Genomic DNA, 24,569 nt, shown 5'->3' with positions numbered 1-24,569 from the left:
TAGTCTATAGTCTGGACTATAGTCTAGTCTTTAGTAGGGACTATAGTCTAGTATATAGTCTGGACTATAATCAAGTCTATAGTCTGGACTACAATCTAGTCTATAGTCTAGACTATAATCTAGTCTATAGTCTGGATTATAGTATTGCCTATAGTCTGAACTATAATCAAGTCTACACTATGGACTATAGTATAGTCTACTGTCTAGATTATAGTCTATAGTCTGGAGTATAGTCGAGTCTATAGTCTGAAGTATAGTCAAGTATATAGTCTGTAGTATAGTCCAGTCTATAGTATGGACTATAGTCTAATCTATAGTCTAATCTGTAGTCTGAACTATAGTCTAGCCTATAGTCTGAAATATAGTCAAGTCTATAGTCCAGTCTATAGGCTGGACTATAGCCTGGACTAAAGTCTAATCTATAGTCTGGACAATAATCAAGCATATAGTTTGGACTATAGTCTAGTCTATAGTCTGGACTATAGTCTAGTCTATAGTCTGGACTATAGTCTAGTCTATAGTCTGGACTATAGTCTAGTCTATAGTCTGGACTATAGTCTAGTCTATAGTCTGGACTATAGTCTAGTCTATAGTCTGGACTATAGTCTAGTCTATAGTCTGGACTATAGTCAAGTCTATAGTCTAGACTATAGTCAAGTCTATAGTGTGGACTATAATATAGTATTGGCTATAGACTTGACTATAGTAAAGTCTTTAGTCTGGTCTTTAGTTTAAGCTATAGCATAGTCTATAGTGTGGGCTATAATCTAGTCCATGGCCTGGAATATAGATTAATTTGTAATCTTAAACTTAGACATCTTAGACATCCCTAATATCTTGTTTAAAGACTAAAGTCTGTTAACCATTCAAACACCAAACGAACCATAAGCCCACTTTATGTTTGAGGTACCAAATGTCTACAGCAACCGATAACGAACACAGCAACAACAATAACAACAACAACATTGACAAGGACAATATAATAAATAATATTAATCGTATATGTTAAACAAATTATTTTATATTATTTTCTCTGTGTATTTTTATCCATTTAGGTAACCGATGCACGTGATGGCTCTTCACGTACCGTACGACAATTTCAATTTATCGATTGGCCCGAACAGGGTGTACCCAAATCGGGTGAAGGCTTCATTGATTTCATTGGACAAGTGCATAAGACAAAAGAACAATTTGGTCAAGATGGTCCCATTACAGTGCACTGTAGTGCTGGTGTGGGTCGTACGGGTGTATTCATAACGCTGAGTATTGTTTTGGAACGCATGCAATATGAGGGTGTTTTGGATGTATTCCAAACAGTAAGAATTTTACGTGCTCAACGGCCAGCTATGGTGCAAACAGAGGTAATTATTGTTTTGGGTCATTGAAAACTTTTGAAATTTTTTTTGTATTAAAATGTCTTTTTTTTGTATCTTTTTAGGATCAATATCATTTTTGTTATCGTGCTGCTTTGGAATATTTGGGTTCATTTGATAATTATACCAATTAGTTTAATTTTATAACAACTGTATAACAGTTTGTTCATTAAATGATACATGATTTATAACAAAAGGAAGATATTTTTGGTTTTACGCGAAAAAATGCAGTAATATATTAATTATAGTTTAACAAAGTTGAAGAAATAAAACGCATAAAAATTTGCATTTTGTTTCGTATTAGCAAAGAATATAACAGTTATTAAGCAAGTAGTATAACAGTTATAAAAGTGTTATAAGTATATAAGAAATATTTAAGTGTAAAGCAGTTTAAAAATTTGTGGAAGTTTGAAGTTTATTTGTTTGTATAACAGTTATGAAAACTGTTATAAAATTATGTAGCTGTAATAAGGACGTTTCTGGTATTATATAACAATTTAAAAACTGATTTAAAATGACTTATATCACTGTTATATTTGCTTTAGAATTTATAAATAATTTGTTTCTGAAGAAATGCTAAGTGTTGCTGTTATAACAGTTTTATAAACTGTTATAATTAGTTAAAATGCTTTATAGATTTTAATATTTGAAAGTTTTTTAAAAAAATATTAAAAAATTTTAAAATTTAACGATTTTAAGAGAGATAAACTTTGTATAACAGTTGAGACATTAAAAATTGCAAACTTTTCAAAAATTATGAAAATTTAAAACTTTTATAAATAATGAAAGTTAAATAAATATAAATTATGTTATAAAAGTGTTCATTATGTATGACTCAGTTGTATAACAGTTGAGAAAACTGTTATAATTTTTAAAAATTCTCATGGAAATCTATTAAAAACTTTTGAAACTGAAAAATTAAACTTTTAATGTATGTTTTGCTGGTATAACAGTTTTTCAAACTGTTATAATTAATGAAAATGCTTCGTGAAGTTTAATACTTTTAAAAAATATTTAAAAAGTAGATTATATTTTTAATATCGAACGATTTAAAGCAATAATTGAAAAGTATAACAGTTAAAAAGTAAAATATATAAACATTACAAACATTTTGGCATATAAATGTGTTATACATATTTATTATTAATTATTTTAGTAGTTATTTTTAAAGCCAAATGTTGTTAGAGCAGTGCAGGTGTATAACAGTTAAATAAACTGTTCTAATTTCTAAAAATTCCCTTAAAAATATGTCTAAAACTATAAAACTGAAAAGTGAACACTTTTAAAGCGTTTGTTTGGTTATATAACAGTTTTACTAACTGTTATAATTATCAATAATGCTTAATTGGAGTTTAATGCATTTGAAAATCTTTTAAAAATTTTTGAAAATAGTTTTTAAAATCGACCAATTTAAACAAAAATAAAAAAGTATAACAGTTAAAAAGAAGAAATATAAACATTTTTAAAGCTTTAGTATATAAATGTGTTATACATATATATTGATTAGTAGTTATTTCTAAAGACAAGTATTGGTTGTATAGCTTTGGCTTATAACTGTTAAGAAAACTGTTATAATTTCTTTAAATATTCTTAGTAAAGTGTTATAAGCAATAAATTTGAAAAAGTGCTTATAATTTTATATGGCTAAAACTTTTTAAGTATAATTAGGGTTTATAATAGTTATTAAAACTGTTATAAATATCTTAAATAAACTGCTGACACTGTTTAAAGCATTAAAGTGGAAAAAAAGAAGAAATTTTTTACAAAAATTTAAATTTTTAATATAACTGTTATAATTATCATAAAGAAATGAGCATTTATTTAAGTGTTTTAAAATATAACACTTATAACTATATAAACGTACTTCAAACAAGTTATATAGTAAATTTAAAAAAAAAATCTTAAAATATTTACAAAACTGTTATACAACAAAGTTTTACTAACAAATATTTGAAAATTTTATAATATTTCTGCTTTAATTTCATTAAACAAATAATAAAACTTATAGCTTTTATATTTTATTATTAGAACACTTTTATAACTGTTATAATAGCTTGTGTAACTGTTATAACATTAAGAAAATAATAACAATTTAAAAAGAAAAAAATCAAAAACAAACATTTCAAGCATTTTCTTGCTTCTTTATTATCATTAATTTTTAAGAACTCCCTCCCATTCCACTTCATCTCTAACTTTATAATTTCCCTTAGATTTAATTGAAAAACAAGAAAACAAATAAAAAACTGTTATAATTAAAACTAAAATTTAAATTTATTTTAAATTTTAGCCGTCTTTTAAGTTATTGTGAACTAAAAAAGACTGTTTATGCATTAATTATAATTAAAGTGAACAAAAACCTTAAAAAAAATATATTAAATATTAATAAAACTAATAAAACTTTATATATAAACATTTATTTTATTTTCAAACTTAAAAAAATCCCTTTGAAAAACAAACAAAATTTTAGTTTTAAGTAACAAAAATATATTAATTTTTAAATTAAATCAATATTCAATATACAAACTGATAAAGTTCGCGTAGTATTCGCTAAAATATTCCATTTTTTTTAAACAATTGCTAAGTCAAGTACTTATATTTATAAAAAAAATATATATATATAATTTTATTTACAAAAGAATCTCTTTTAAGGCAGCTATTTAAATTTGTTCTTTTTAAATAAAATTTATTTTTGTTAAATTCCTTTTTATTACTTTCTTTTATATTTATTTTTATTTTTAACTTTTAACGTCCATTTTATTTCATTACAACAAATGTTTTTGCAAATTTTTGTTTCAATTTTCTATTGACAACTTAATTGCGTCCATTTTAACCAAATTTGATTTATAAAATCTTTTATTTAAATTAGTTTTCTTTGTAATTTTCTTTGTAAATTAAACTTTAGTTATAATAAAAACTTAAACTTAAGTTAAACCGAGTTTAAGTCTTAAAAAACTCAATATTATATTCAAACATCAAGTGATTCCATACATATAACTAAAAATCTAGTCTGTATTAACATAATCAATCCAAAACTTAACAAATATAAATTCCATTTTACCCCTTTTCCCACCCCTAAAGTATTTTAAATTACTTTCTTGGTATCGAGTAAGTAACTGCTACATTAAACATTCCTTGTAAATATGTTTATATAACTTAAACTTTGTTTAACTTAAGTTTTATTAAGCGGCCTTATTTTGTTTAAATTAAGTTTATTTTTGTTTAATTACAGACATTTTTTAAAATTATATTTGTCATTAAACTGCCTTATAATTTGTGTTTAATTTAAGTTAATGTTTAATTTTATGTTTGTATTTAATACTTACTTTGTATATTTTTGTAAATTGCTTTCTAACGATTAAAGTTTTAAACGAATTAAATAAATTTCTGTTTTTCTTTTAATATTTTTATTTTTATAACTTTCATAGTACACGGCTTGATTCCAAGCTGAGTTCTATTTCAGTTCTAGTTAATTCTAGTTCTATTCTAGTTCTATTAAAGTTCTTGTTCAGTTCTAGTTAAGATCAAGTTCAGTTCTAGTTCAGTTCTAGCTCAGTTCTAGTTCAGTTCTAGTTCAGTTCTAGTTCAGTTCTAGTTCAGTTCTAGTTCAGTTCTAGTTCAGTTCTAGTTCAGTTCTACTTCAGTTCTACTTCAGTTCTAGTTCAGTTCTAGTTCAGTTCTAGTTCAGTTCTAGTTCAGTTCTAGTTCAGTTCTAGTTCAGTTCTAGTTCAGTTCTAGTCGCAGTTCTAGTTCAGTCTATTCTAGTCTAGTTCTGCTGTTCTAGTTCTGTTCTAGTTTCTAGTTCTGTTCTAGTTCTGTTCTAGTCTAGTTCTGTTCTAGTTCTGTTCTAGTTCTGTTCTAGTTCTGTTCTAGTTCTGTTCTAGTTCTGTTCTAGTTCTGTTCTAGTTCTGTTCTAGTTCTGTTCTAGTTCTGTTCTAGTTCTGTTCTAGTTCTGTTCTAGTTCTGTTCTAGTTCTGTTCTAGTTCTGTTCTAGTTCTATTCTAGTTCTGTTCTAGTTCAGTTCTAGTTCAGTTCTAGTTCTGTTCTAGTTCTGTTCTAGTTCTGTTCTAGTTCTGTTCTAGTTCTGTTCTAGTTCTGTTCTAGTTCTGTTCTAGTTCTGTTCTAGTTCTGTTCTAGTTCTGTTTTAGTTCTGTTCTAGTTCTGTTCTGTTCTAGTTCTGTTCTAGTTCTGTTCTAGTTCTGTTCTAGTTCTGTTCTAGTTCTGTTCTAGTTCTGTTCTAGTTCTGTTCTAGTTCTGTTCTAGTTCTGTTCTAGTTCTGTTCTAGTTCTGTTCTAGTTCTGTTCTAGTTCTGTTCTAGTTCTGTTCTAGTTCTGTTCTAGTTCTGTTCTAGTTCTGTTCTAGTTCTGTTCTAGTTCTGTTCTAGTTCTGTTCTAGTTCTGTTCTAGTTCTGTTCTAGTTGTTCTGTTCTAGTTCTGTTCTAGTTTCTGTTCTAGTTCTGTTCTAGTTCTGTTCTAGTTCTGTTCTAGTTCTGTTCTAGTTCTGTTCTAGTTCTGTTCTAGTTCTGTTCTAGTTCTGTTCTAGTTCTGTTCTAGTTCTGTTCTAGTTCTGTTCTAGTTCTGTTCTAGTTCTGTTCTAGTTCTGTTCTAGTTCTGTTCTAGTTCTGTTCTAGTTCTGTTCTAGTTCTGTTCTAGTTCTGTTCTAGTTCTGTTCTAGTTCTGTTTCTAGTTCTGTTCTAGTTCTGTTCTAGTTCTGTTCTAGTTCTTCTAGTTCTGTTCTAGTTCTGTTCTAGTTCTGTTCTAGTTCTGTTCTAGTTCTGTTCTAGTTCTGTTCTAGTTCTGTTCTAGTTCTGTTCTAGTTCTGTTCTAGTTCTGTTCTAGTTCTGTTCTAGTTCTGTTCTAGTTCTGTTCTAGTTCTGTTCTAGTTCTGTTCTAGTTCTGTTCTAGTTCTGTTCTAGTTCTGTTCTAGTTCTGTTCTAGTTCTGTTCTAGTTCTGTTCTAGTTCTGTTCTAGTTCTGTTCTAGTTCTGTTCTAGTTCTGTTCTAGTTCTGTTCTAGTTCTGTTCTAGTTCTGTTCTAGTTCTGTTCTAGTTCTGTTCTAGTTCTGTTCTAGTTCTGTTCTAGTTCTGTTCTAGTTCTGTTCTAGTTCTGTTCTAGTACTGATCTAGTTCTGTTCTAGTTCTGTTCTAGTACTGTTCTAGTTCTGTTCTAGTTCTGTTCTAGTTCTGTTCTAGTTCTTTTCTAGTTCTTTTCTAGTTCTTTTCTAGTTCTGTTCTAGTTCTGTTCTAGTTCTGTTCTAGTTCTAGTTCTGTTCTAGTTCTGTTCTAGTTCTGTTCTAGTTCTGTTCTAGTTCTGTTCTAGTTCTGTTCTAGTTCTGTTCTAGTTCTGTTCGTTGTTCTAGTTCTGTTCTAGTTCTGTTCTAGTTCTGTTCTAGTTCTGTTCTAGTTCTGTTCTAGTTCTGTTCTAGTTCTGTTCTAGTTCTGTTCTAGTTCTGTTCTAGTTCTGTTCTAGTTCTGTTCTAGTTCTGTTCTAGTTCTGTTCTAGTTCTGTTCTAGTACTGTTCTAGTTCTGTTCTAGTTCTGTTCTAGTTCTGTTCTAGTTCTGTTCTAGTTCTGTTCTAGTTCTGTTCTAGTTCTGTTCTAGTTCTGTTCTAGTTCTGTTCTAGTTCTGTTCTAGTTCTGTTCTAGTTCTGTTCTAGTTCTGTTCTAGTTCTGTTCTAGTTCTGTTCTAGTTCTGTTCTAGTTCTGTTCTAGTTCTGTTCTAGTTCTGTTCTAGTTCTGTTCTAGTTCTGTTCTAGTTCTGTTCTAGTTCTGTTCTAGTTCTGTTCTAGTTCTGTTCTAGTTCTGTTCTAGTTCTGTTCTAGTTCTGTTCTAGTTCTGTTCTAGTTCTGTTCTAGTTCTGTTCTAGTTCAGTTCTAGTTCAGTTCTAGTTCAGTTCTAGTTCAGTTCTAGTTCAGTTCTAGTTCAGTTCTAGTTCAGTTCTAGTTCAGTTCTAGTTAAGTTCTAGTTCAGTTCTAGTTCAGTTCTAGTTCCGTTCCAGTTCAGTTCTAGTTCAGTTCTAGTTCAGTTCTAGTTCAGTTCTAGTTCAGTTCTAGTTCAGTTCTAGTTCAGTTCTAGTTCTGTTCTAATTCTGTTCTAGTTCTGTTCTAGTTCTGTTCTAGTTCAGTTCTAGTTCAGTTCTAGTTCTGTTCTAGTTCTGTTCTAGTTCTGTTCTAGTTCTGTTCTAGTTCTGTTCTAGTTCTGTTCTGTTCTAGTTCTGTTCTAGTTCTGTTCTAGTTCTGTTCTAGTTCTGTTCTAGTTCTGTTCTAGTTCTGTTCTAGTTCGGTTCTAGTTCTGTTGTAGTTCTGTTCTAGTTCTGTTCTAGTTCTGTTCTAGTTCTGTTCTAGTTCTGTTCTAGTTCTGGTCTAGTTCTGTTCTAGTTCTATTCTGTTCTAGTTCTGTTCTAGTTCTGTTCTAGTTCTGTTCTAGTTCTGTTCTAGTTCTGTTCTAGTTCTGTTCTAGTTCTGTTCTAGTTCTGTTCTAGTTCTGTTCTAGTTCTGTTCTAGTTCTGTTCTAGTTCTGTTCTAGTTCTGTTCTAGTTCTGATCTAGTTCTGTTCTAGTTCTGTTCTAGTTCTGTTCTAGTTCTGTTCTAGTTCTGTTTTAGTTCTGTTCTAGTTCTGTTCTAGTTCTGTTCTAGTTCTGTTCTAGTTCTGTTCTAGTTCTGTTCTAGTTCTGTTCTAGTTCTGTTCTAGTGTTGTTCTAGTTCTGTTCTAGTTCTATTCTAGTTCTGTTCTAGTTCTGTTCTAGTTCTGTTCTAGTTCTGTTCTAGTTCTATTCTAGTTCTGTTCTAGTTCTGTTCTAGTTTTGTTCTAGTTCTATTCTAGTTCTGATCTAGTTCTGTTCTAGTTCTGTTCTAATTCTGTTCTAGTTTTGTTCTAGTTCTAGTGCAATTAGTCCTAATTTTACCTCGATAAGATGAGGTTGTCATGTCCTGTTCAGTTCTAGTTCATTTCTAATTCAGTTCTAGTTCTAGTTCAGTTATAGTTCAGTTCTAGTTCTGTTCTTGTTCTGATCTAGTTTTGTTCTAGTTCTGATCTAGTTCTAGTACAGTTTGTCCTAATTTTACCTCGATAAGATGAGGTTTTCATGTCCTGTTTTTTGATCATCAATGCTGTTACTCTGTTGTGGGTGCCTGAGATTTTTCGTAGAAAATGACTCCCTATTAAAACCTATTTAGGAAGAGATCTATATTCCACTTTAAAATTATGAATATTAAACCATATGTATATGTTTGTCTTAGCATTTTTTTATTTTTTTATTACAAAAATTTCATAATTTAGTAATTTTTTCTAAAATTTATATATTTTTTAAGAAAATGTAATAGAATAACACAAGAACTCAACTTAAAATTTATGTTTAAATTGTAATGCTGTGAGATTTCTTGTCAAAAATCATAGAAATCAGATTTAAAAAAATTAAGCTTTCAGATGATATATAAATGTAATGGTTGAAAAAGACTATATAACTCAAATTATGTTTTTTAAGAAAATTTTAAAATTTTATTCCAAAGTTTTTTTTTTTTTTAATACAGTGCGACAATTTAAGCTTAAATTTGAGAAAAAATAAAAAGTATATAAAATGTATATAAACCCAAAGGGTTCAAGAAATCGTTAAAAATAACAGAAAAAAAATATTAGAAAAATATAAAAACCAATAAAAAAAAAACTTAGAAATAAAAAATAATAAAACACTTAAAAAATATTATAAATGTATCATACAAAAAAAAAAAATGTTGTTGGCAAATGAATAGTCTGTAGTATAGAGAAAAAAAAATATATATTATATATAATAAACAATCAATGAAAGATAAATAGATTTTGAATGCTGGAATTAAGGAAAATTTAACAAAAAGAGCAAAAAAAAGTAGGATTTTTTATACAAGAAATCAAGAAAACAAATATAAAACAGTTCCATAAAAATATAAGAATGATAGAGAAAAAAAAAATAAAACAAAAAAAAATATAAAAAAATAAATATTAAAAAGAAAATAGTTTTAAAACAAAAAAAAAATATATAGAATCTATACAATAACTTATGCATTAATATAAAAAAATAAAAAAAATATATATTAAAACTAAATATCATATACATAATATAATTATTAAAAAATAAAAAAAAAACTGTAGCTTTTTAAATGTTAAAACCAGAAATAAAATAAATATAAAAAAACAATTATTTAAATCATAAGTTTAATTATAAATAGTACATTCATTTAGTCTTATATAAAATTATGAAAAAAAAATATAATAAAAATATATTTAAATAAAATATTTATATGAAATATATCTTACATTATTATAAATAATAAATACATATTAATTAATCTTAAGTATTTCTTAATTATAATTATAATTTTTAGCTTATAATATTTACTTTAATTTTAATTTTTTATATAATTTCATATTTTAAGTAAATGAAAAACTTTTTCGGTCTTTGTAAATTTAACAAAATTAGCAGAAATAAATTAAATATTTAATATAATATTAATTAAATAAATTATTTTTATTTTATTTTATAATTATAATAATTAAATGCTAAGTAATCTATAGTGGAAGAAAGTATTAAAAACCATTAATATTAAAAAGAAATGTTTATGTTAAAAGAAAGACAAAAGAAAAATTATTATGGAAAAGTGAAAAAAACAATATAAAATAAATATAAATAAAAATATTAAAATGAATGGGGTTTTATTGGATTAAAAAGGACCAAGGTGAGAAGAAGACAATGGTAATGAAATAATGATTATTTACAGGAACTTTTTACTTTAGTTCGCAGTAACAGTTCTACTTTACATCAAGTTCAGTTTCTCATAAGTTTAAGTTCTGTTCAAGTTCAGTTCTAGTTCAGATATAGTTCAGTTCTAGATCAGTTTTAGTTAAGCTCTAGTTCTGTTCTAGTTCAATCTCTAGTTCTGTTCTAGTTCTGTTCTAGTTCTGTTCTAGTTCTGTTCTAGTTCTGTTCTAGTTCTGTTCTTGTTCTGTTCTTGTTATGTTCTAGTTCTGTTCTAGTTCTGTTCTAGTTCTGTTCTAGTTCTGTTCTAGTTCTGTTCTAGTTCTGTTCTAGTTCTGTTCTAGTTCTGTTCTAGTTCTGTTCTAGTTCTGTTCTAGTTCTGTTCTAGTTCTGTTCTAGTTCTGTTCTAGTTCTGTTCTAGTTCTGTTCTAGTTCTGTTCTAGTTCTGTCCTAGTTGTGTTCTGTTCTAGTTCTAGTTCTATACTAGTTCTAGTTCTGTTCTAGTTCTGTTCTAGTTCTGTTCTAGTTTTGTTCTAGTTCTGTTCTAGTTCTGTTCTAGTTCTGTTCTAGTTCTGTTCTAGTTCTGTTCTAGTTCTGTTCTAGTTCTGTTCTAGTTCTGTTCTAGTTCTGTTCTAGTCCTGTTCTAGTTCTGTTCTAGTTCTGTTCTAGTTCTGTTCAGTTCTGTTCTAGTTCTGTTCTAGTTCTATACTAGTTCTAGTTCTGTTCTAGTTCTGTTCTAGTTCTGTTCTAGTTCTGTTCTAGTTCTGTCCTAGTTCTGTTCTGTTCTAGTTCTAGTTCTATACTAGTTCTAGTTCTGTTCTAGTTCTGTTCTAGTTCTGTTCTAGTTCTGTTCTAGTTCTGTTCTAGTTCTGTTCTAGTTCTGTTCTAGTTCTGTTCTAGTTCTGTTCTAGTTCTGTTCTAGTTCTGTTCTAGTTCTGTTCTAGTTCTGTCTAGTTCTGTTCTAGTTCTGTTCTAGTTCTGTTCTAGTTCTGTTCTAGTTCTGTTCTAGTTCTGTTCTAGTTCTGTTCTAGTCCTGTTCTAGTTCTGTTCTAGTTCTGTTCTAGTTCTGTCCTAGTTCTGTTCTGTTCTAGTTCTAGTTCTATACTAGTTCTAGTTCTGTTCTAGTTCTGTTCTAGTTCTGTTCGAGTTCTGTTCTAGTTCTGTTCTAGTTCTGTTCTAGTTCTGTTCTAGTTCTGTTCTAGTTCTGTTCTAGTTCTGTTCTAGTTCTGTTCTAGTTCTGTTCTAGTTCTGTTCTAGTCCTGTTCTAGTTCTGTTCTAGTTCTGTTCTAGTTTTGTTCTAGTTCTGTTCTAGTTCTGTTCTAGTTCTGTTCTAGTTCTATACGAGTTCTAGTTCTGTTCTAGTTCTGTTCTAGTTCTGTTCTAGTTCTGTTCTAGTTCTGTTCTAGTTCTGTTCTAGTTCTGTTCTAGTTCTGTTCTAGTTCTGTTCTAGTTCTGTTCTAGTTCTGTTCTAGTTCTGTTTCTAGTTCTGTTCTAGTACTGTTCTAGTTCTGTTCTAGTTCTGTTCTAGTTCTGTTCTAGTTCTGTTCGAGTTCTGTTCTAGTTCTGTACTAGTTCTGTTCTAGTTCTGTTTTAGTTCTGCTCTAGTTCTGATCTAGTTCTGTTCTAGTTCTGTTCTAGTTCTGTTCTAGTTCTGTTCTAGTTCTGTTCTAGTTCTGTTCTAGTTCTGTTCTAGTTCTGCTCTAGTTCTGTTCTAGTTCTGTTCTAGTTCTGTTCTAGTTCTGCTCTAGTTCTGTTCTAGTTCTGTTCTTGTTCTGTTCTAGTTCTGTTCTAGTTCTGTTCTAGTTCTGTTCTAGTTCTGTTCTAGTTCTGTTCTAGTTCTGCTCTAGTTCTGTTCTAGTTCTGTTCTAGTTCTGTTGTAGTTCAGTTCAGTTTCAGTTATGCTCTAGTTCTTTTCTAGTTATGTTCTAGTTCTGATCTAGTTCAGTTCTAGTTCTGTTCTACACCATTTCAAGTTTAATTTGAGAAAATCCAAAGTTATATTGTGAAACACCAAAATGAATTTTAGAAATCCAATTTAATATTGAGACATACCAAATTAAATTTAGGAATCAAAATTGATATGAAGAAAAAACAAATTGAAATTTGAATTTTCAACTTAATATTGAGAAAAAACCAATTGATATTGAGAAGTCGAAATTAATATTGAGATAATACGAATTGAAATTGGCAAAATACAAAATGATATTAAAAAAACCTAATTTTGTATTGAAATTTATAATATTTTAAATCCATATCCTATTTAAACATTTTATAAGAAAAATATTTTCATACAAATTTTAAATTTCTCCTTTTCATTTATTAATTTCTCAATTTCAATTTGTAATTTCTTAATATAATGTTGGGATTCCGAATTTCAATTTGTTTTTTCTCGATATGAATTTGCATTTCTTAATTTAATTTTATTATTTCTCAATATTAGTTTGGATTTCTCAATTTCAAATGGGGTTTTCTCAATATTAATTTAAATTTCTCAACTTTAATTTGAATTTTCTAAATTTTAAATTGAAATTCTCAATATGAGTTTGTATTTTCTCAATTTAAACTTGAAATGGTGTAGTTCTGCTCTAGTTCTATTCTAGTTCTGTTCTAGTTCTGTTCTAGTTCTGTTCTAGTTCTGTTCTAGTTCTGCTCTAGTTCTGTTCTAGTTCTGTTCTAGTTCTGTTCTAGTTCTGTTCTAGTTCTAGTTCTGTTCTAGTTCTGTTCTAGTTCTGTTCTAGTTCTGTTCTAGTTCTGCTCTAGTTCTGTTCTAGTTCTGTTGTAGTTCAGTTCCAGTTATGCTCTAGTTCTTTTCTAGTTATGTTCTAGTTCTGATCTAGTTCAGTTCTAGTTCTGTTCTAGTTCTGTTCTAGTTCTGTTCTAGTTCTGTTCTAGTTCTGTTCTAGTTCTGTTGTAGTTCAGTTCAGTTCCAGTTATGCTCTAGTTCTTTTCTAGTTATGTTCTAGTTCTGATCTAGTTCAGTTCTAGTTCTGTTCTAGTTCTGTTCTAGTTCTATTCTAGTTCTGTTCTAGTTCTGTTCTAGTTCTGTTCTAGTTCTGTTCTAGTTCTGTTCTAGTTCTGTTCTAGTTCTGTTCTAGTTCTGTTGTAGTTCAGTTCAGTTCCAGTTCTGTTCTAGTTCTGTTCTAGTTCTGTTCTAGTTCTGTTCTATTTCTGTTCTAGTTCTGTTCTAGTTCTAGTTCTGTTCTAGTTCTAGTTCTGTTCTAGTTCTGTTCTAGTTCTGTTCTAGTTCTGTTCTAGTTCTGTTCTAGTTCTGTTCTAGTTCTGTTCTAGTTCTGTTCTAGTTCTGTTCTAGTTCTGTTCTAGTTCTGTTCTAGTTCTGTTCTAGTTCTGTTCTAGTTCTGTTCGAGTTCTTTTCTAGTTATGTTCTAGTTCTGATCTAGTTCAGTTCTAGTTCTGTTCTAGTTCTGTTCTAGTTCTATTCTAGTTCTGTTCTAGTTCTGTTCTAGTTCTGTTCTAGTTCTGTTCTAGTTCTGTTCTAGTTCTGCTCTAGTTCTGTTCTAGTTCTGTTCTAGTTCTGTTGTAGTTCAGTTCAGTTTCAGTTATGCTCTAGTTCTTTTCTAGTTATGTTCTAGTTCTGATCTAGTTCAGTTCTAGTTCTGTTCTACACCATTTCAAGTTTAATTTGAGAAAATCCAAAGTTATATTGTGAAACACCAAAATGAATTTTAGAAATCCAATTTAATATTGAGACATACCAAATTAAATTTAGGAATCAAAATTGATATGAAGAAAAAACAAATTGAAATTTGAATTTTCAACTTAATATTGAGAAAAAACCAATTGATATTGAGAAGTCGAAATTAATATTGAGATAATACGAATTGAAATTGGCAAAATACAAAATGATATTAAAAAAACCTAATTTTGTATTGAAATTTATAATATTTTAAATCCATATCCTATTTAAACATTTTATAAGAAAAATATTTTCATACAAATTTTAAATTTCTCCTTTTCATTTATTAATTTCTCAATTTCAATTTGTAATTTCTTAATATAATGTTGGGATTCCGAATTTCAATTTGTTTTTTCTCGATATGAATTTGCATTTCTTAATTTAATTTTATTATTTCTCAATATTAGTTTGGATTTCTCAATTTCAAATGGGGTTTTCTCAATATTAATTTAAATTTCTCAACTTTAATTTGAATTTTCTAAATTTTAAATTGAAATTCTCAATATGAGTTTGTATTTTCTCAATTTAAACTTGAAATGGTGTAGTTCTGCTCTAGTTCTATTCTAGTTCTGTTCTAGTTCTGTTCTAGTTCTGTTCTAGTTCTGTTCTAGTTCTGTTCTAGTTCTGTTCTAGTTCTGCTCTAGTTCTGTTCTAGTTCTGTTCTAGTTCTGTTCTAGTTCTGTTCTAGTTCTGTTCTAGTTCTGTTCTAGTTCTGTTCTAGTTCTGCTCTAGTTCTGTTCTAGTTCTGTTGTAGTTCAGTTCCAGTTATGCTCTAGTTCTTTTTTAGTTATGTTCTAGTTCTGATCTAGTTCAGTTCTAGTTCTGTTCTAGTTCTGTTCTAGTTCTGTTCTAGTTCTGTTCTAGTTCTGTTCTAGTTCTGTTCTAGTTCTGTTGTAGTTCAGTTCCAGTTATGCTCTAGTTCTTTTCTAGTTATGTTCTAGTTCTGATCTAGTTCAGTTCTAGTTCTGTTCTAGTTCTGTTCTAGTTCTATTCTAGTTCTGTTCTAGTTCTGTTCTAGTTCTGTTCTAGTTCTGTTCTAGTTCTGTTCTAGTTCTGTTCTAGTTCTGTTGTAGTTCAGTTCAGTTCCAGTTCTGTTCTAGTTCTGTTCTAGTTCTGTTCTAGTTCTGTTCTAGTTCTGTTCTAGTTCTGTTCTAGTTCTGTTCTAGTTCTGTTCTAGTTCTGTTCTAGTTCTGTTCTAGTTCTGTTCTAGTTCTGTTCTAGTTCTGTTCTAGTTCTGTTCTAGTTCTGTTCTAGTTCTGTTCTAGTTCTGTTCTAGTTCTGTTCTAGTTCTGTTCTAGTTCTGTTCGAGTTCTGTTCTAGTTCTGTTCTAGTTCTGTTCTAGTTCTGTTCTAGTTCTGTTCTAGTTCTGTTCTAGTTCTGTTCTAGTTCTGTTCTAGTTCTGTTCTAGTTCTGTTCTAGTTCTGTTCTAGTTCTGTTCTAGTTCTGTTCTAGTTCTGTTCTAGTTCTGTTCTAGTTCTGTTCTAGTTCTGTTCTAGTTCTGCTCTAGTTCTGCTCTAGTTCTAGTTCTGTTCTAGTTCTGTTCTAGTTCTGTTCTAGTTCTGTTCTAGTTCTGCTCTAGTTCTGTTCTAGTTCTAGTTCTGTTCTAGTTCTGTTCTAGTTCTGTTCTAGTTCTGCTCTAGTTCTGTTCTAGTTCTGTTCTTGTTCTGTTCTAGTTCTGTTCTAGTTCTGTTCTAGTTCTGTTCTAGTTCTGTTCTAGTTCTGTTCTAGTTCTGTTCTAGTTCTGTTGTAGTTCAGTTCAGTTCCAGTTATGCTCTAGTTCTTTTCTAGTTATGTTCTAGTTCTGATCTAGTTCAGTTCTAGTTCTGTTCTAGTTCTGTTCTAGTTCTGTTCTAGTTCTATTCTAGTTCTGTTCTAGTTCACTGCTAGTTCAGTTCTAGTTCATTTCAAGTTTAGTGCTTATTCAGTCCAGTTTGAGGACTATCTGTTTAAGTGAATTTTCATTGAAAAGCTCCTTCTCAAGACTTACAATTTTCGCTACAATAGAGGACCTTTTACTGCAGGAAGTGCGATTTATTGTAGAACCATTATCGACCGATATGTGTGCTGCACTCTGTTATAAGAATGAAACGTTTGTAGATTTGAAACCGATATCTGGCAGCTAATATTTATAATTTTAAAAGTTTTCTAATAGTCAACTACTTTTAGCAACAACTGCGGAAATTCTAAGTTATATTACATCTAAAATATAAAATTCTTCAAATACACGCTAATACCCCTTAATATTTCAATGCACATCAACAATTTGTCTATTTGGCAGAAATACTTTAATCCTCCTTGGTATGCCATAAGCTGTTAAATAAATTTCAAAGAATGTGACAGAGAAAAACATCTTGTAAGAAAATGCTATAAAAACCCCCATAAGAAACCGCAAAAACTGTTAGTAGGTCTTAAGGAGGACTTAAGTTAAGTGCTGAAAGTGAAGACAATAAATAAAAAACATGAGGAAAAAATAGCTGAAAATTAAACTAGTTTTGAAACAGCTTTTAAAAATGCATATTTTTAAAAGATCTCCAATAATGGGACCAGAGCCCTATACCAACTATTTAAATGGGTAAAAAAAAAAGAGGAAATTGGTTTATTAAACATATATTTAAATAATTTTTATTTTTTGAAGCTCTGCACACTCTTTAACCTCCCCTATGGCCCAGCCGAATCTGGGCTGGAATTATCCCATGGAATATCAACATTTAGTGCATCAACATTGGCGCTCCTTTCCGGTACCCGAAATTTATTATCAGGCTTTTTTATTTATTGCCTTTATAGCCATGTTATTTTGCTCACTTTTTGGCAATGGTTTAGTTTTATGGTTATTTTCAACGTAAGTTTGAGAATTTCAATGTAATATTTAATTGAATTAGTTCAATTTTTGGGATTTTCTTTTAGATCGAGGAATTTAAAGACCCCCTCGAATATGCTGATTATAAATTTGGCTGTTTTCGATTTGACCATGGCTACAAATATGCCTCACTATTTGATCAATGCGTCGTTGGGTTATTTTCATGGTGGCGATTTGGCCTGTGATATTTATGCGGTCTTTGGCAGTATTTCGGGTATTGGGGCGGCGATAACTAATGCATTTATAGCCTATGATAGATATAGGTAAGGGGAATTGGTTACCATGGAATATTAATTTTTTACTTTTTTTTCTTTTCTGTATCTAGAACTATTTCCAATCCCATTGATGGCCGCTTAAATTATCCTCAAATCACTGTTTTGATTATACTGACTTGGTTGTGGACCATACCATTTTCGGCCTTACCTTTCTTTCATATTTGGGGACATTTTATACCAGGTAAATATATTTAGTTTTAGTTTTTTCTTGTGTTCTATTTAAAAGTGTCTTCTGTAGACAGTTTTCTTTTTGCAAGAGTGTCTTCACTGGACAGTTTTCATTGGAAAAGTGTCTTCCCTAAACAGTATTCTTTGGGAAGGTTCCTTCACTTGTCTCCTCAAAACCGTTTCCATAAGAAAAGTTTTTTCTCAATGCAGTTTTTTATGGGAGTGTCTTCTCAAGACAGTTTTCTTCAGAAAAGAGTCTCCTCAAAACAGTTTTTTACAGGAGTGCCTTTTTAGGACAGTTTTTTTAAGAAAAGTGTATTCTGAAGATAGATTTTTTCGGAAGCACGGGCTCTCATGGCAAGTTTTTATAGGAGTGTCTTGTCAGGACAGTTTTCTTCAGAAAAATATATTCTCAAGTCAGTTTTTTATAGAAGTGTCCTCTCAGGACAGTATTCTTCTGAAAAATGTCTTTTCACAGCAGTTTTGTCTTCTCAGAACAGTTTTCTTTGAGAAAAGTGTCTCCTCACTTTTCTCAGTTTTTTTTAGAAAAGTGCCTCCTTAAAACAGATTTCTTCAGAAAAGTTTCTTCTGAAGGCAGTTTTTTTTTATAGAAATGTCTTCCTAAGACAATTTTCTTCAGAAAAGTGTCTTTACAAAACTGTTGTATCTCCTCAAAGTATATTTCTTCTGAAAAATGTCTTCTTAGAGCAGTTTTTTTATAGAAGTACACTTCCAGAACACTTTGCTTCGGAGAAGTGTCTTCTCAAGACAGTTTTCTTCACAAAAGTATCTTCTCAAGAGAGTTTCTAGGAAAAACCACTTCTTGAACAATTTCCTCTAGGCGATCGCCTCCTGTAGACAGTTTTCTTTGCACAATTATGTTCCAAAGGCATTTTTATTTCGAGAAGTGTTTAATCGAAGTTTATTATCCTCTTTAAAAAGTATTCCTAAGATCGTAAAAGTTTTCCTTTCATTTTAGAGGGCTTTCTCACCAGCTGTTCCTTTGACTATCTCTCCGAAGACGATGAGACCCGCTATTTTGTACGCTGCATGTTCGTTTGGGCCTATTGCATACCCATGGTTATTATCTGTGTCTATTATACGAAATTATTTTTTCATGTTCGCGATCATGAGAAAATGTTAGCCGATCAGGCCAAGAAAATGAATCTCAAATCGTTGTCGGCAAATCAAAATACGGCTGCAATGAGTGTAGAACTGCGTATAGCTAAAGCCGCCATGACTATATATTTATTGTATGTTTTCTCGTGGACTCCCTATGCTACTGTTTCGCTATTGGGTACTTATGGTTATCGCCATTTAATAACGCCGTTTGCCTCTATGATACCTTGTTGTTGTGCGAAATTGGTTTCGTGCATAGACCCATGGGTTTATGCTGCCAGTCATCCGAAATATAGAGCAGAATTGGAGAAACGTTTACCTTGGTTGGGTATAACAGAAAGAAATTCTGCGCCTTCGTCGAGTGGCGGTGGTGATAATTTAGATTGTGAAACGAGTACAGTATCGGCTATGAATTAAACAAATAGGTGTAATAGAGTTCTCATTAGAAAATTGCCTTCTGAAGGCAGTTTTCTAATAGAGGATTTTCCTCAGAAAAGTGTCTTCGTTGAACAGATTCCGACTCTTCAAGATCGTTTTCATTAGTGTGTCTAAAGAAAAATTGTCTTCTGATGAAAAGTTTCTTCTGAAGGCCGTTTTTCACTAGAAAAGTGTCTTCTAAAGACGATATTCTTCAGAAAACTGTCTAAGACGTTTCAATACACTTGTCTTTGGTGTGTCTTCTGAAGACAGTTTTCTTTAGAAAAATATATCTAGAATTAGAATAAAATGTGTTATTTATAATAGTGATAAAAAAGATTTCCTAGGTAATCTAGATTTAAATACACATTTTTAATAGTTTATTGAAAAAAAAACAAAGCAATGAATTGTATGCAATTCCAAAAACTAAAAAAAAAAAATTAAAAATAAAGCAATAAGCCAAAGAAAGGCTTCAAAAATATAAAAAAACAACAAAATTGTAAATAAATAAATGTTGCAAGTATAAAAATGTGTTTATCAATTTTGCTAGACACTGTGCAAAACTTGAAAAATGAACTGATTAGGACTCAACCAGAACTGAACTAGAACTGAACTAGAACTGAACTAGAACTGAACTAGAACTGAACTAGAACTGAACTAGAACTGAACTAGAACTGAACTAGAACTGAACTAGAACTGAACTAGACTGAACTATGAACTAGATGAACTAGAACTGAACTAGAACTGAACTAGAACTGAACTAGAACAGAACTAGAACTGAACTAGAACTGAACTAGAACTAGAACTGAACTAGAACTGAACTAGAACTGAACTAGAACTGAACTAGAACTGAACTAGAACTGAACTAGAACTGAACTAGAACCTGACTAGAACTGAACTAGAACTGAACTTAGAACTGAACTAGAACTGAACTAGAACTGAACTAGAACTGAACTAGAACTAGAACTGACAGAACTGAACTAGAACTAGAACTAGAACTAGAAACTGAACTGAATGACTAGAACTGAGACTAGAACTGAACTAGAACTGAACTAGAACTGAACTAGAACTGAACTAGAACTGAACTAGACTGAACTAGAACTGAACTAGAAATGAAACTAGAACTGAACTAGAACTGAACTAGAACTGAACTAGACTGAACTAGAACTGAACTAGAACTGAACTAGAACTGAACTAGAACTGAACTAGAACTGAACTAGAACTGAACTAGAACTGAACTAGAACTGAACTAGCAACTGAACTAGAACTGAACTAGAACTGAACTAGAACTGAACTAGAACTGAACTAGAACTGAACTAGAACTGAACTAGAACTGAACTAGAACTGAACTAGAACTGAACTAGAACTGAACTAGAACTGAACTAGAACTGAACTAGAACTGAACTAGAACTGAACTAGAACTGAACTAGAACTGAACTAGAACTGAACTAGAACTGAACTAGAACTGAACTAGAACTGAACTAGAACTGAACTAGAACTGAACTAGAACTGAACTAGAACTGAACTAGAACTGAACTAGAACTGAACTAGAACTGAACTAGAACTGAACTAGAACTGAACTAGAACTGAACTAGAACTGAACTAGAACTGAACTAGAACTGAACTAGAACTGAACTAGAACTGAACTAGAACTGAACTAGAACTGAACTAGAACTGAACTAGAACTGAACTAGAACTGAACTAGAACTGAACTAGAACTGAACTAGAACTGAACTAGAACTGAACTAGAACTGAACTAGAACTGACTAGAACTGAACTAGAACTGAACTAGAACTGAACTAGAACTGAACTAGAACTGAACTAGAACTGAACTAGAACTGAACTAGAACTGAACTAGAACTAAACTAGAACTAACTAGAACTAAACTAGAACTAAACTAACTGAACTAGAACTGAACTAGAACTGAACTAGAACTGAACTAGAACTGAACTAGAACTGAACTAGAACTGAACTAGAACTGACTAACTAGAACTAGAAACTAGAACAGAACTAGAACAGAACTAGAACATGAACTAGAACTGAACTAGAACTGAACTAGAACTGAACTAGAACTGAACTAGAACTGAACTAGAACTGAACTAGAACTGAACTAGAACTGAACTAGAACTGAACTAGAACTGAACTAGAACTGAACTAGAACTAGAACTGAACTAGAACTGAACTAGAACTGAACTAGAACTGAACTAGAACTGAACTAGAACTGAACTAGAACTGAACTAGAACTGAACTAGAACTGAACTAGAACTGAACTGGAACTGAACTAGAACTGAACTAGAACTGAACTAGAACTGAACACTGAACGGTGTTTTTACTCTACAGGTTTTTGTCTTGACTAACTTGACTAAGGTGTTGCCATATGTGTAATTATTTATGTTTACTTATATGTATGTCAAAGTGTCTTTGAAAAAAAGCATCTGAAACTTGGCCGCACTGTCACGTCTTAACTATATGCGATAACAGTGATGCCATATTTACTATACTGTGTACTGTGTAGACTTATAATGAGTAAAAGATGTAGTAGATGTACACACCTTTGGAGCTATAAAACGGATAATTAGTAAATTCTAACACCTTAGTAAATAATTGCATTATGACTACAGGGTGCATCAGATTATTTTAGGATTTAAAACCAAATTAGTGGAATTTTAATTAAAATACAATTTTATGGAAAATTTTTTATTAAAAACTTCTATTTACAGAAGATTTTATGGATGTTTTTTTTTTATAAAAAAAATATGGAAAATTATCTATAAAAACAAAATTTTATCAAATATATCCTATAAAAAGAAAATGTTATCAAAAATTTTATGGAAAATTTTTTATGAAAAGAAAATTTTATCGAAAATTTCTTCGAAAATTTTTAATAAAAAGAAAATTTCTTCGAAAATTTTTAATAAAAAGAAAATATCTTCGAAAATTTTTATAAAAAGTAAATTTCTTCGTAAATTTTCTATAAAAAATTTTATCAAGAATTTTCTATAAAAAAATTTCTTCGAAAATTTTCTGTAAAAAAATCATCGAAAATATTTTATTAAAAGAAAATTTCATTGAAAATTTTCTAAAAAAGTACATTTTATCGAAATTTTTCTACAAAAAAGAGCTTTTTATCGAAATTTTTTTTATAACAAGAAACTTTTACTGAAATTTTTCAAAAAATTTAAATTTTATATAAATGGAATATTTATCAAATATTTTCTGTAATTATAAAACGTATGGAAAGTTTTTAATTAAATTTATAATTTTAGATAAATTGTTTACATGTTTTCACGTTATTGTTGCATTCGGTACTAGGGTTCTATAGTTGAAACGAAAAGTCGACTTTTCGACTTTTTTCATTTAGTTAAAAGTCGACTTTTCGACTTTTTGCATTTTATGAAAATTCGATTTTTTGACTTTTTTAATTTAATTAAAAGTCTACTTTTAGTCTTTTCGACTATAAGTATTTTATAAATAGTCGACTTTTCGACTTTTTCCGACTTTTTTCGACTTTTTGACTTTTTTCGACTTTTCGACTTTTTCCGACTTTTTGACTATTTTTGACTTTCGAAATTTTTTCGACTATTTTTTGACTATTTTAGAGTTTTTGACTTTTTTAAAATTTCCGACTATTTTTGACTTTTTTCTACAATTTTCGACTTTTTCCGACTTTTTTCGACTTTTTCCGACTTTTTTCGACTTTTTACGACTTTTCGACTTTCTTCTACTTTTTTCGACTTTATTCGACTTTTCAACTTTTTTCGACTTATCGACTTTTTTCGACTTTCCGACTTTTATTAACAATGTCGACTTTTCGACTTTTTTCACAGACGATAGTCGAGTTAACGACTTTTTTGAAACAAAATAGTCGACTTCGACTTTTTTCGACAAAAAGTCGATTGTTGGATTATTCGAAAGTCGATTTATAGAAGCCTAATCGGTACTCGTTTACTTTACGGCAGCATTGTTAATACAAAAAAGTTTTATCTGGCAACCTCATTTATGCAATGTTTAGAAAAATAAAAACAAAACACAGCTGTGAATTCTGACAACTACACGTGAAGGTTTCATTTGCTTTCCCATTCGCTCTATTGCAATTTGCAAAAACACAAAACAAATTGGATAACACGGTGAAAATTTGTGGCATAATTTTAAATTACTAAAAATTATCAATTAAAATTAAAGAAAAATGTTCAAATTATTCAGTCAACAAATGCGTTCAGTAACGCAGAACTTGATACGCCGTCAAATGCAGACAACACCTGCAGTTTTAAGCACCAAACAGACACCGGATCAATTAATCGATGTTACCAAGGCCTTGGAAGGTTGGGACGATAAATTGAAAGAGGCAGGTGTTGGTGATATAGAATTTAATTTGAAATGTTTGGTGGCTCATGTGTTGAAAAGAAAATTTGTAAGTTTGATAAGTTAGATAATTGGAAAAATATATAAATTTCTTAATATTTAATATTAAACAGAATACTTTGCCCAACTACAATAATGTGCAATTCAATGGCGAGCAATTGAAAGAATTTGAGAGATTATGTGAAGCCCGTTGTGCCCGTATGCCTTTGCAGCATATTCTAGGTGAATGGGATTTTATGGATATTACTTTGAAGACAGCACCCACTGTGTTTATACCCCGTCCTGAAACTGAGGAGTTTGTGGCCAAAGTTATAGATGTTTACCGCAAGGTTCAAGAGCCCATTGATATGCTAGAGGTAGGCTGTGGTTCTGGCGCCATGTCTTTGGCCATTCTCCATGCTTTACCCAATATAAAGAGTACTGGAGTGGAACGCAGCAAAGCTGCCACCGCCTTAGCTTGGGAAAATGCTAAATATTTAAATTTACATGAACGTTTTAAGATTTTCAATCATACTACAGCGGAAAATGATTATTTGCCCAAGGAATTGGAGGGTCGCAAATTTGATCTTATCATTTCCAATCCTCCTTATGTCAAGACCGAAGAGTTTGCTTTACTGCAGCCAGAAGTTAAATTGTAAGGGAATTTAAAGGAACTTTGTATTAAAAATGTAAATTGTTTATTATTTTTATAGATATGAAAACCTTAATGCCTTGGATGGTGGTCCAGATGGTCTACGCATTGCCCGTTTGGTCTTTGACTGTGCTTGTGTACACTTGAAACCTGGTGGCAAACTATGGTTGGAATTGGGCAGTGAACATCCTCCTTTAGTTAAGACCATTATGAATCTACAATATGAAGGTCGTTTGCGCTTTATTTCCAGCTTTATGGATCAATATAAACGTGAACGTTTTGTCGAAATTGAAAAAGTTTAAAAGGTCGCCATCATATTGATGCTTAAATTTATGGCTATTTTTAGATTAATGTGTGATACTTAAGTGATCTTAAAATGTTGTAATGTTTAGTAGAAATGTTAGTTGACTTGTTTTAATTTTAAAGTATTTTATTCTTTAGCATTTAAGACGCTTTAAAAGAGAACGAGAGATTAGAAAAAATAAACTGGATACTGACCAGACGATTTTCAAAGAAAAATCGTTAAGAATATTTAAACAAAAATGCTTGGAAGTGTTTTCTTGTAGTTTTTAAGTTTTTCTGAGCGGCATCACCAATATATTTCTAACTAACTAACTAACTAACTAACTAACTAACTAACTAACTAACTAACTACTAACTAACTAACTAACTAACTAACTAACTAACTAACTAACTAACTAACTAACTAACTAACTAACTAACTAACTAACTAACTAACTAACTAACTAACTAACTAACTAACTAACTAACTAACTAACTAACTAACTAACTAACTACTAACTAACTACTAACTACTAACTAACTAACTACTAACTAACTAACTAACTAACTAAACTAACTAACTAACTAACTAACTAACTAACTAACTAACTAACTAACTAACTAACTACTACTAACTAACTAACTAACTAACTAACTAACTAACTAACT

At 30.3% G+C, this 24,569-nt stretch overlaps 3 protein-coding genes across 3 annotated transcripts in view; all 3 read left to right on the top strand.

Moving 5' to 3' along the window:
* Positions 1-4,883, top strand: part of LOC119610470 (tyrosine-protein phosphatase Lar) — a gene marked incomplete at its 5' end in the record, with an annotated part of 63,858 nt that extends 58,975 nt beyond the window's left edge. The window contains 2 exons of the mRNA XM_037965697.1: positions 1,056-1,361; positions 1,439-4,883. Of these exons, the coding sequence (XP_037821625.1) occupies positions 1,056-1,361; positions 1,439-1,507 (375 nt within the window). The remainder of the gene's footprint in view (positions 1-1,055; positions 1,362-1,438) is intronic.
* Positions 4,884-16,197: 11,314 nt separating this feature from the next.
* LOC119610471 (opsin Rh5) lies at positions 16,198-19,141 on the top strand. The gene is made up of 5 exons (XM_037965698.1): positions 16,198-16,361; positions 16,425-16,628; positions 16,694-16,909; positions 16,972-17,102; positions 18,069-19,141. Exons 1-5 carry the CDS (start codon positions 16,300-16,302, stop codon positions 18,623-18,625), a joined length of 1,170 nt encoding a protein of 389 aa, XP_037821626.1. The 5' UTR covers positions 16,198-16,299; the 3' UTR covers positions 18,626-19,141.
* Positions 19,142-22,654: 3,513 nt separating this feature from the next.
* On the top strand, positions 22,655-24,161 carry LOC119610472 (MTRF1L release factor glutamine methyltransferase). Its single transcript, XM_037965699.1, has 3 exons — positions 22,655-23,036; positions 23,101-23,621; positions 23,680-24,161. The coding sequence occupies exons 1-3, from the start codon at positions 22,812-22,814 to the stop codon at positions 23,918-23,920; spliced, it is 987 nt and encodes a 328-aa protein (XP_037821627.1). The 5' UTR covers positions 22,655-22,811; the 3' UTR covers positions 23,921-24,161.
* The last annotated feature ends 408 nt before the right edge of the window (positions 24,162-24,569 follow it).

Source organism: Lucilia sericata, unplaced genomic scaffold (genome assembly GCF_015586225.1).
Source record: "Lucilia sericata isolate MDLA Ls3-8-SP2 unplaced genomic scaffold, ASM1558622v1 Contig001206F_arrow, whole genome shotgun sequence".
Lineage (NCBI taxonomy): Eukaryota > Metazoa > Arthropoda > Insecta > Diptera > Calliphoridae > Lucilia > Lucilia sericata.
The sequence above is the reverse complement of the archived record's forward strand: the minus strand, read 5'-3'. Positions and strand labels throughout refer to the sequence as shown.